The sequence below is a fragment of the Otolemur garnettii genome, unplaced genomic scaffold, assembly GCF_000181295.1.
Source record: "Otolemur garnettii isolate 467f Iridium unplaced genomic scaffold, OtoGar3 scaffold00018, whole genome shotgun sequence".
In the NCBI taxonomy this organism is placed as follows: Eukaryota; Metazoa; Chordata; class Mammalia; order Primates; family Galagidae; genus Otolemur; species Otolemur garnettii.
Window position 1 is genome coordinate 19,774,546 of NW_003852413.1, and position 10,902 is coordinate 19,785,447.

Sequence of the window (10,902 nt, forward strand, 5' to 3'; positions counted from 1 at the left end):
AGGGTGACTGTGGTGGCAGGGATAAGAGAGAAGGGGTCGAATCCCCAGCCCAGGCCCCGCCAAACAACAATGATGGCTGCAACCAAAAAATGGCTGGGTGTTGTGGCAGGGGCCTGTAATCCCAGCTACTTGGGAGGCTGAGGCAGGAGACTCGCTTGAGCCCAGGAGTTGGAGGTTGCTGTGAGCTGTGATGCCATGGCATTCTACCCAGGGGACAGCTTGAGGCTCTGTCTCAAAAAAAAAAAAAAAAGAGATATAGATTATAGATTCACATGGACTTTTGATTAGTACTTATTTTATGTTTTTTGCTACAGGCACAGAGCCTTGATTAGTACTTACTAAAGATTTAGTGATAACCAAGGTGGCTAATAGCCCATCACATTAACATCATCAATGGGCCCCTCCTCCTCTAGATAAGAGGCCATAATAGTAGACAGAGACAGCACCAGGCAGGGCAATCAAGACATCTGGATTCTGGCCTTGGACTGAAATTTACTAACATAGCAGTTATACACAGGCCCTTACTGCCTTTGACCTCAGTTTTCCCCACTAAGAAGAGATGAACTGTTATCATGGTTTTTTCATCCAGGGCTGTCATGAGATCACATACTTTGCTCACAAAGCAAAACATAAAGGCTTCATCAAGTATATGGTGGTCTGACAAGGGAACCCCCGATACCAGCCCTAGCATCCTCACTTCAGCCATGATGATGTCTTGGACTGTACTAGCACTGTGGCTGTGCCAGTAATGATTCAACATTAACTGTCAGTGTATACCCAGGGAGAAATGAGCTGCAGTAACAAGCCTGGATTGGGACATTACAGCTCACAGAAGCAGAGCATTAAATGGAGGTGATTCACACACACAACCATTAACCTCTGACTCAGCTCCAAGAGCAGCAACAACTATACAATGTCACCTTCACAGGCTGACCCTGGTCTGCATGAGACTCCTCCATGACAGTGGGAGAAAGCAGCTTCCTTTCTTTTTTGAGACAGAGTCTTACTCTGTCACCCTGGATAGAGTACCATGGTGTCATAGCTCACACTAACCTCCAACTCTTACCCTCAAGCAGTCCTCCTGCCTCAGCCTGCCGAGTAGCTGGGACTATAGGCACCCACAACGCCCGGCTATTTTTTTTTTTTTTGAGAGACAGAGCCTCAAGCTGTCGCCCTGGGTAGAGTACTGTGACGTCTCAGCTCACAGCAACCTCCAACTCCTGGGCTCAAGCGAGTCTCCTCCTGCCTTCACCTCCCAAGTAGCTGGGATTACAGGCGCCTGCCACAACGCCTGGCTATTTTTTTGGTTGCAGCCGTCATTGTTGTTTGGTGGGCCCAAGCTGGATTCGAACCCGCCAGCTCAGGTGTATGTGGCTGGCGCCTTAGCTGTTTGAGCCACAGGTGCCGAGCCCGCCCGGCTATTTTTTAAAGACAGGGGTCTCACTATTGCTTAGGCTGGTCTCAAACTCCTCAGCTCAGGCAATCCACCCACTTTGGCCTCCCAGAGTGCTAGAATTAAGAGAAAGCAATTTCTAAGGAAGTTGAAGGTGCAGGGATGAGGGGCTCCATGTCCCCATGTCAGCTTGGGCCCCCTAAGCACCTTTCCCGTCTACGAGCAGAGAGAGAGGAATTCTTACTCACCTGCTGTCATCTTCAATTTTGAGGAACGGTGCCTTCAGTCTGGCCACTGCACAAGGAAGAATGAACACATTAGCTCTATCTGCCCCAGTGTAGGGCTCTCCGTACACATGCAGGAAATGCTCAGGGTGCTGCCAAAGCCTAAGAGCCTTGTAAGACTGGAAATCACACCGTCCCAAGCTGTGTCCTTCCACTTGGCACAAGTTAGGCACCTCTCTAATCTCCTCCAGTAGTAGGGGAGAGGCTGCAGGGTAACTAAACGTGCATTCCCTCAATGCTCCTGTGTGGGTCCTGGAGAATATCAACCAATCCAGGATGCCACCACTGTGAGAAACCCAGACCCTGCAGGACTGGGTGGTCAGTTCCACAAAGTTCTAGGTTCTCCCTAGACCTCTGCTCCTGGTGCCTCTGAATCCTGAGAATTCAGAATCCTGAATTCTTGCTCAGACAGAATTCTCCAGGAGGACCCTGAGATTTTTTTTGGGTGGAAAGCAGAGAGGAAGAGGGAAAAAGAGTGCTAAGCAATCTCAGTAAGAGGATGGGATGGCAGACAAATATCATAAGTAAAATCTGGTTCCTGAAAAAAATAGGGCAAAGAAGTGCTGAGAAGACAAATTTGGAGTCAATCAAGAGATTCACTCCCTACCAGCTAGTTATTTGCATAGTTTACAAAATCTCTTAAGCATTAAGAACCACTTCTAACTTCTTACAGTGACCAGGAGTCCTGTCAAAGGGGTAGCCAAGGCTCAGCGCCCAGTAGCTCAGTGGTTAGGGTGCTGGCTACATACATTGGGGCTGGCAGGTTTGAACCTGGCCTAGGCTTGCTAAACAAAAATGACAACAACAACAACAACAAAAATAGCTGGGCATTGTGGTAGGCATCTGTAGTCCCAGCTACTTGGGAGGCTGAGGCAAGAGAAGTGCTTGAACCCAAGAGTTTGAGGTTGCTGTGAACTATGATGCCATGGCCCTCTACACAGGGTGACATAGTGAGACTGTGTCTCAGGTTCGGTGCCTGTGGCTCAAGCGGCTAAGGCACCAGCCACATATACCTGAGCTTGCAGGTTCGAATCCTGCATGGGCCCGCCAAACAACAATGATGTCTGTAACCAAAAAATATCCAGGCATTATAGCAGGTGCCTATAGTCCAAGCTACCGGGGAGGTGGAGGCAGGAGAATTGCTTGAGCCTAGGAGCTGGAGGTTGCTGTGAGCTGTGATGCCAAGGAATTCTACCCAGGACAACAGCTTGAGGCTCTGTCTCCAAGAAAAAAACAAAAAAGGAGTAGCCTAAGTAGCCTGAAAGTCTGAGCAGACCTGATAGCCACAAATTTTACAAAGAAGTTGGCACCTCACAACTCCTAAATGTACTTGAGGTACTACTAGCATCCAAACAGAAAGCAGCATTTTCTCCTTGAACAGCAGCTCCCATTAATTACTTCTTTGGGACAATTTCTTTTTCTAATTAACTGAGACAGTGATTAAAATCAATTCCCCCATAGACTTCTCTGAATTTTGAGCACAAGAGAGGTGCCAAGTGACTTTTCTGAGTTCCTGCTTGTGCACTAATAAATGCCACTTAAAGAGCATCTTTGGGAGAAACATCCAGGGGGAGAAAGTCTCCTGCTGTCCAACAGAAGCCAGGAGACGGAGTCCATCAATCTGCCTGTTTGTCAGTTTTAGGGAGTTTGGCAGTTCTGAAAGCAGTAGGCAGCTGTCAAACTGCCCACCCCCAAACTGCCACTGAATCAGAAGGAAAAGGATGCTGAACTTCAATTGATGCCCAGGAACTGCCAGAGGACACAGGAGCCAAAGTGTCTGCATGGGGTCTTGGCTCTAAAAGAGAAGAAGCCCCAACTCAGTAGCTCTGGACTTGCTCTTGATGGGCCTCTCTCACCCCAGAAACCTGAGGCCAAGGCCCTGGCAACATGAGGGGGCAATGCAACCTGGACTCACTTCCTGCCACAGAAAAGCGAGCAGATGCTGCCACAGAGGGAGTCGTGGGGAAGTGTTTAGGGAGGGAGGGATTGCAATTAGATGAGGAAAAGCAATGACACTGACCTTTCCGCGTTCTTGACTCTGCTGCTGGACGTGTTCCCTAAATGGAAAGGGAAAATAGGTTAAGGATGTGAGGGAGCCACGGGGGTCGAGGAAATGGGTCTGAGAAGCTGAGTCGCTGCCAGTCTGTCCCACTTTGCTTCCTGCTGTTGAGAGACATGCAGAACCAGACTTGCAGGCCCCGAGCTAGAATGGACCTGGGCACAATGACTCCCTCTGCCTCCCCAGCAATGATGAACACAAGCACTAGGTGTGAATCGCCATGGCAGCTGATTGTGGAGGGAACACAGGACAGTGGAGACAAGAGCTCTGAAGTCCACAGCCCTGGGTAGGAACTGGAGCTGTGCCTCCCTTACAGGATGTGGCATGAATTAGATCAAAGCATGGGAAAGACCTGATACAGAGTAGGTGCTCTCTAAATGGCAGCTTTATTTTCTAGGCACTGCTGCCATTCCAGGTCACCTTACAGGACAAGGTGAAAAACAACAGCCACTTGCTTTCCTATGTCCTATCTTGTGACCCTGACTCTGTGTGTCAAAACCAATGTTTAAGCCAAGGTCTAACAAAGCTGATATTAAAAACTAAATGGATCTTCTGGTAATGTATACCTGAAAAAAATAAAAACTAAATGGAATAAAATAAAAACATCAGCTAAAGAGCTGGGGGCCCAGGATGAGAGATCCAGTGGATTCATGACTTCTTATGCCTCTGGACCCAAGGAGGTTCCCAATTCTCCTCTAGGTAAATATAAAAAGAAGCCTTCCACATTCCTTTGCATGTCAGCAGATGACATGCAAAACTCACTCCAAAAGACCCATGATCTACAAAACAGATCATTAAATGAAAGCAAAGTAAAAATGCAGGGGGAATGTCTGATGTATTTGTACGTGTATAGAGTCCTAGAAGGATACCTGAGAAGCCGTCTACATTGTGTTAGGGAGCGAGGTCAGTGGGTGGGGTGCAGAAGCTGGAATGAGGAGAGACTTTTCATTTGTATAGCCTTTGGAATTTTGAATAACACAAATATATTAGACAGCAAACTACCAAACTCCTAGAGCACAGGGTGCGCAGAAAGGAGTATCAGCAGCTCAGCACTCCATCCACACTGGACGTGGTTTGCTGTTATTGTCAGTCCTGCTCCTAGATGCCAGGCCTGGAAGGATTGGCAGGTTTACTTCTTCAGACTTAGGAATGGGTGAAGACGCTATGGATTTAAATCAGCCTGGGCTCTCTCTTTATTTTTTTGAGACAGAGTCTCACTCTGTTACCCTGGGTATAGCTCACAGCAACCTCAAACTCTTTGGGCTTGAGCAATCCTTTTGCCTTAGAATCCTGAATAGCTGGGACTACAGGTACCCACCATCACACCCGGCTAGATTTTCTATTTTTAGTAGAGATGGCATTTTTTTTTTTTTTGCAGTTTTTTGGCCTGGGCTGGGTTTGAACCCACCACTTCCACCATATGGGGCCGGCGCCCTACTCCTTTGAGCCATAGACGCTGACCGAGATGGCATTTTGAACTCTTGCTCAGGCTGGTATTGAACTCCTGAGCTCAAGCAATTCGCCTTCCTTGGCCTCCCAGAGTGCTAGGATTATAGGTGTGAGCCACTATACCCAGCCCAGCCTGGGCTCTCTTGACGTCATACACACAGTTCTAACCCTAGCAAATAAATGAAAAAACAAACAAGAAGATGGCAGCTATTCTACCCCATCTCAACATCAACCTTTAGGTTTAGTCCCACGCCAAGAGCTATCCCCAGAATGGCAGCCTAGCCAGTGGGCTATGAGCATATATGAACTTCAGCCAGACCAGGACTACCATAGGCAGCCTACAGCCCAGGTCATGGTGATGCCTTAGCAGGGTAAGTGTGCCATAGAAGTGTTGCAGGTACCAAAGGGAAAAAGAAGAGCAGTGCAAAGCTGTAGATCCCAGGAATGAGGTAACTGAGAGGCTGTACTCCTCTTCCATCTTGCAGAATGGCCAAGAAGAGATGGCTTGGGAAGGCCATGGGTTGTCAGACTTCACTGAAAACCATCCATCTGCCCCTCAGTTTAGCAGGATGACCTACCTCTGGTTTCTTTGGCTCTTGTTTCTTCACACATAAAGGACCTAGAGACAGCTGCTGCACGTGCATCAGCATTTCTATGGAGAAGACAGAAGGCTGTGGCCAAAGGCTTCCATACCCCATTTATGCAGCATGCCCCTTCCAGGGATGCAGGACTAAATTTCTCCCCAGCCCAGCCCATTGGATCATGCCAGCCTTGCCTGCCACCTTCTGGCTACATGTCACCTCTGCATCTCCTGACAAGTAAGAGGTAGGCCCTTTATCACCAGAGAAGTACCTAAGCTGGCTTCATGTTCTTTTGTAGCATCAATTACTATGATGCTACAAAACTCAGGGGTGGTGCCTGTGGCTCAAGGAGTAGGGTGCTGGCCCCATATACCAGGGGTGGCAGGTTCAAGTCTGGCCCCGGTCAAAACTGCAAATACAAACAAATAAAAAAAACAACAACATGGGCGGCGCCTGTGGCTCAAAGGAGTAGGAAGCCAGCCCCATATGCTGGAGGTGGCAGGTTCAAACCCAGCCCTGGCCAAAAACTGCAAAAAAACCCCCCAAAACAAAAAACAACAAACCCCAAACAACTTATCACTGAACAGGAGGTGCTTTATGGCTTGCTAAGTTCATTACAGTACTACTGAAGAGCTGCTGGAGGCAATGCCGTATGAGCTACTCAGATGTACCCTTGGGTGGAAGACCCAGCAGGAGCTAAGCAGGCTAAGCTTCTCCAACATAGAGGAGGCCAGGAAATGAGATCAAGTTAGAAATGGCTGATTTTTCAGTGAGTTGGAGCCTTCTACCTCCCAGACCAGGAACTTCTCCTATATAGTCCCTAACCCCTTCTAGAAATCTCAGTACCAAAGGGTGGGGCAGCACGTGGTCAGCATCTAAGATATGTCTCATCTGTAGCAACCCCCTAAAATCAATCAAAAAAACCTTAGACTAACAGCGAAGCTGGGTATAAGATCAGTCACTGCCAGCCAATGCAGGGCAACTATTCCTTATTTTTTTTTTTTTTTTTGAGACAGAGTCTCATTTTATCACCCTCGGTAGAGTGCCTTGGCATCACAGCTCACAGCAACCTCCAGCTCCTGGGCTTAGGCGATTCTCTTGCCTCAGCCTCCCAAGTAGCTGGAACTACAGGCACCTGCCACAACGCCCAGCTATTTTTTTGTTGCAGTTGGCCAGGGTCAGGTTCAAACCCTCCACTCTTGGTATATGGGGCTGGTGCCCTACTCAATGAGCCACACACACCACCCCCATTTATTTTTTTTTGAGACAGAGTTTAACTCTGTCACCATGGATAGAGTATAGTGGCATCATCATAGCTCAAACTTCCGGGCTTAAGTGATCTTCTTGCCTCAGCCCCGGAGGAGCTCGGACTACAGGTACATGCCACCACACACGACTAATTTTTCCTTTTTGTTTTTGAGACAGAGTCTCATTCTATTTCCCAAGCTAGAGTGCTGTGGCATCAGCCTAGCTCACAGCAACCTCAACCTCCTAGACTCAAGCAATCCTCCTGCCTCAGCCTCCCCAGTAGCTGAGACTACAGGTGCCCACTACCACCACACTTAGCTAATTTTTCTATTTTTTTTAATTAAATCATAACAGTGTACATTAACACTATCATGGGGTATACTGTATCTGTATACAATCTGAAGTACTTTCATCCAACTGGTTAACATAGCCTTCATGTCTTTTTCTTAGTTATTGTGTTAAGACATTTATATTCTACATTTAGAGAGATTCACATGTACCCTTATAGGATGAACCATAGGTGGGATCCCACCAATCACCCTCCCTCCACATACCCTCCCCTTAATTTTTCTATTTTTAATAGAGATGGGGTCTCACTCTTACTGAGGCTCATCTTAAACTCCTGAGCTCAGTGATCCACTTTGGCTTCCCAGAGCACTAGGATTACAGGTATTACAGGTATGAGTCATTGCACCTGGCCCATCAGGACAACCATTCTAGTGTAAATTTATTAGAGCCCACAAACAGGTTGTTCAGAGTTTGAGGCAACCTTACAGAAAAGAAAAGAATACAAAATTTACAGTTGGGTCAAACTGAGTTGGAACATGGGCCACACTATTCACTCTGGTAGGACCATAGACAATTTACCTAGTCCCTTTGAGGCTCAGCTCCCTCATCTGCACAACATGAGCAGGACTGCAGAGAGGATTAAAGGAGGTAATTCCTAGTACAGAGTAAACACTTGATAAGAGGCCATGAATATTTGAGTCATTTTCTTATTTGTAAAACAGGATCACTATGCTAGCTTGGAGAGAGCCATAGTGAGTTTAGCCAAATAGCATGTGCCAGGTCCCTGCACAATGCTAAGGCCACCAGCCTGCACTCAGCTATTGTTACTGCTTTTCTCCTTCCCCACACCCTCTCACCTTTGTGAATCAACACAGTAACTGAGTATTTCTGGCTTCCTGCTACCAGATGTTTACACAATCATGATCCCTCTAAAAGCGGACATTCCCAGTCAAGTCACCAATTCTCCCCTCCACGGGAGCCCAGGGCAGAAACTATACCGTCCACGTGCAGAATCCTCACTCCCCAGGAGCGGGCCTTGGTCAGAAGGCCTTGGCTGCTGCTCCCACTGCCTTCTCCACTGCTGCTCCCCTAAAATGACAAGGCAGAGGATTCCCAAGACTGCACATGACGGGGACAAACTGAAAGTCCTTCTAGAGCCCTGAGTCATCCACAGGGGATAGGGGAGGTTGGGGTGAAGACGAGTACAGTGCCCAGAGAGTCCATCCCAAGCCCCAAGAAGGCACTCCTCCCTCTGGGCTGGCCACATCAGGGGAGGGTCTGGGGGAGAAGGACTGCTGATCTGCCTATACATTCTGCTCCAGCCACCTTGTGACTAGGAAGGAACATACACTTGTAAGAGAGCTGTTTCTTGGGAGAGCCTCTGTGTTGAAAACTCTTAATACAAAGTACATGATAAATAGTGGTGGCCATCATGATAGAGCAGGACACTGTGGTGGCTGCAGACCTTTCCTACTCTCCTGGCTCAGTCCAGTAGCACCCACCACCCCCTCACCATAGCCAGTGTATCCTTTAAAAAACAAAATAGAGAGACAAGGTCTTGTTCTGTAGTCCAGGCTGGAGTGCAGTGGCTTGATGACAGTCACTGCAGCCTCCAATTTCTGGCCTTGAGTAATCCTCCTCACTCACCCTCTATAGAGTAGCTAAGACTACAGATGTGTGCTATCATGTCTGGCTAATTTTTAAATTTCTGTAGAGGCAGTATCTCACTATGTGCCCCGGGTAGTTTTGAACTCCTGGCCTCAAGTGATCCTCCTACTTTGGCCTCCTAAAGTACTGGGACTAAGTATAGGTGTAAGCCATTGTACCTGGCCTCTATGTACCTCCTTTTTGGTATTATCTGCACCACCCTTCTCATAATATCACCTTTCGTTCTTTCCTGCCATTTGGCTGGATTCTCACAAAAGGGACAAACGAATACTTGTAAAAATGTACAAAGTCTGGCTTGGCGCCTGTGGCTCAAGCGGCTAAGGCGCCAGCCACATACACCTAAGGTGGCGGGTTTGAATCCCCAGCCCGGGCCCGCCAAACAACAATGATGGCTGCAACCAAAAAATGGCCAGGCGCTGTGGCGGGCGCCTATAGTCCCAGCTACTTGGGAGCCTGAGGCAGGAGACTCGCTTGAGCCCAGGAGTTGGAGATTGCTGTGAGCGTGATGCCATGGCACTCTACCCAGGGGGACAGCTTGAGGCTCCGTCTCAAAAAAAAAAAAAAAAATGTACAAAGTCTGGCTTCTTTCTGTGCAGAGACCTCTCCTGCCACATCCCTTCAAGGTTCTCTTGGTGGATTCTGGAGTTGGAGTTGGTGTTGGCTCTGGCTTGAATACTTACTCCCTAGATGACTCTGGACAAATTACTTGACTTCTCTGAGCCTCCAACCCCTAAATAGTAAGAAGAAAATAATGACAACATCACATGCCTCACAGAGTGTGCATGTGTGTACTTTAGAAAAGCCTGGAAAGAAAGGCCAAATTTTCTTGGCCTATGGCTCACGCCTATAATCCTAGCACTCTAGGAAGCTAAGGCAGGTAAGTCACTTGAGCTCAGGAGTTGGAGACCAGAATGAACAAGAACGAGACCCTGTTTCTACTAAAAAAAAAAAAAAAAAAAAAAATAGAAAAACTACCTGGCATGGTGGCACCTGCCTGTAGTCCCAGCTACTTGGGAGGCTGAGGCAGGAGGATTGCTCAAGCCCAAGAATTTGAGGTTTCTGTGAGCTATTGCCACCACAGCACTCTACCCAAGGTGACAGAGTGAGAATGTCTCAACAAAAAAAACCCAACAAAAATAAAAAAAACGAAAATCAAAAAGTAACACCCCCCCAACCAAACAACCAAATCCCTCCCTGAGCCGGAGAACACTTGCCCCAGTTCACCTGGTTCCTGATGGCCTTCCATAACAGCTCCTTCCCTCTGCTCATTGGCACCTGACAGAGAGAGAAGAAGAATGAGGTCTGTGTGTAGACCACCTGTGTATCGAAAGATGTTTACACATGAGCTGGTGAGGAGGTATTGGGGTAGTAGTTCTTAACCTTTCGAACAACACAACCCTTTAATACAGTTCCTGTGGGTTGTGACCCACAGGCTAAGAACCGCTGTATTAGAGGGTCATGTCCCTCAGAAAGCTAGGATCATTGACAGCTGAGGATTGACAGAAATAAGAGCCTGACAACCTTCAGGAGGTAAAGGTAAAGTCACATGTAGGTTCAGGTTACCCAGACGTAACAGCAGCCTGGGCAGCCTTAACCCTGGTGGATAAGGGCACTCTGAATCCACTTGAGGTCAAATTGTTTCAGATGTTCTTAGACTTCTTTTTCTTTTTTTTTTTTCTCCTTGAGACAGTCTCACTCTGTTGCCCAGGCTTGAGTGCCATGGCATCAGCCTTGCTCACAGCTACCTCAAACTCCTGGGTTTAAGCAATCCTCTTGCCTCAGCCTTCCAAGTAGTGGGGACTACAAGTGGGGAATCCAACACCCAGCTAATTTTGTTTTTCATTTATTTATTTTCCTCCCACGCCAGCCTCCCAGAGTGCTAGGATTATAAGTGTGAGCCACCACACCTGGCCTGACTTCTCTTTTTTTTTT

The 10,902-nt window shown here is 47.7% G+C and overlaps 1 protein-coding gene across 1 annotated transcript in view; it reads right to left on the minus strand.

The window, feature by feature from the left end:
- The window catches only part of DBF4B (DBF4 zinc finger B), a 40,178-nt gene that overhangs the window by 6,949 nt on the left and 22,327 nt on the right, over window positions 1-10,902 (minus strand). The window contains 5 exon segments of the mRNA XM_023511237.1: window positions 1,642-1,687; window positions 3,698-3,734; window positions 5,764-5,837; window positions 8,301-8,391; window positions 10,195-10,245. Coding sequence (XP_023367005.1) covers window positions 1,642-1,687; window positions 3,698-3,734; window positions 5,764-5,837; window positions 8,301-8,391; window positions 10,195-10,245 — 299 coding nt within the window.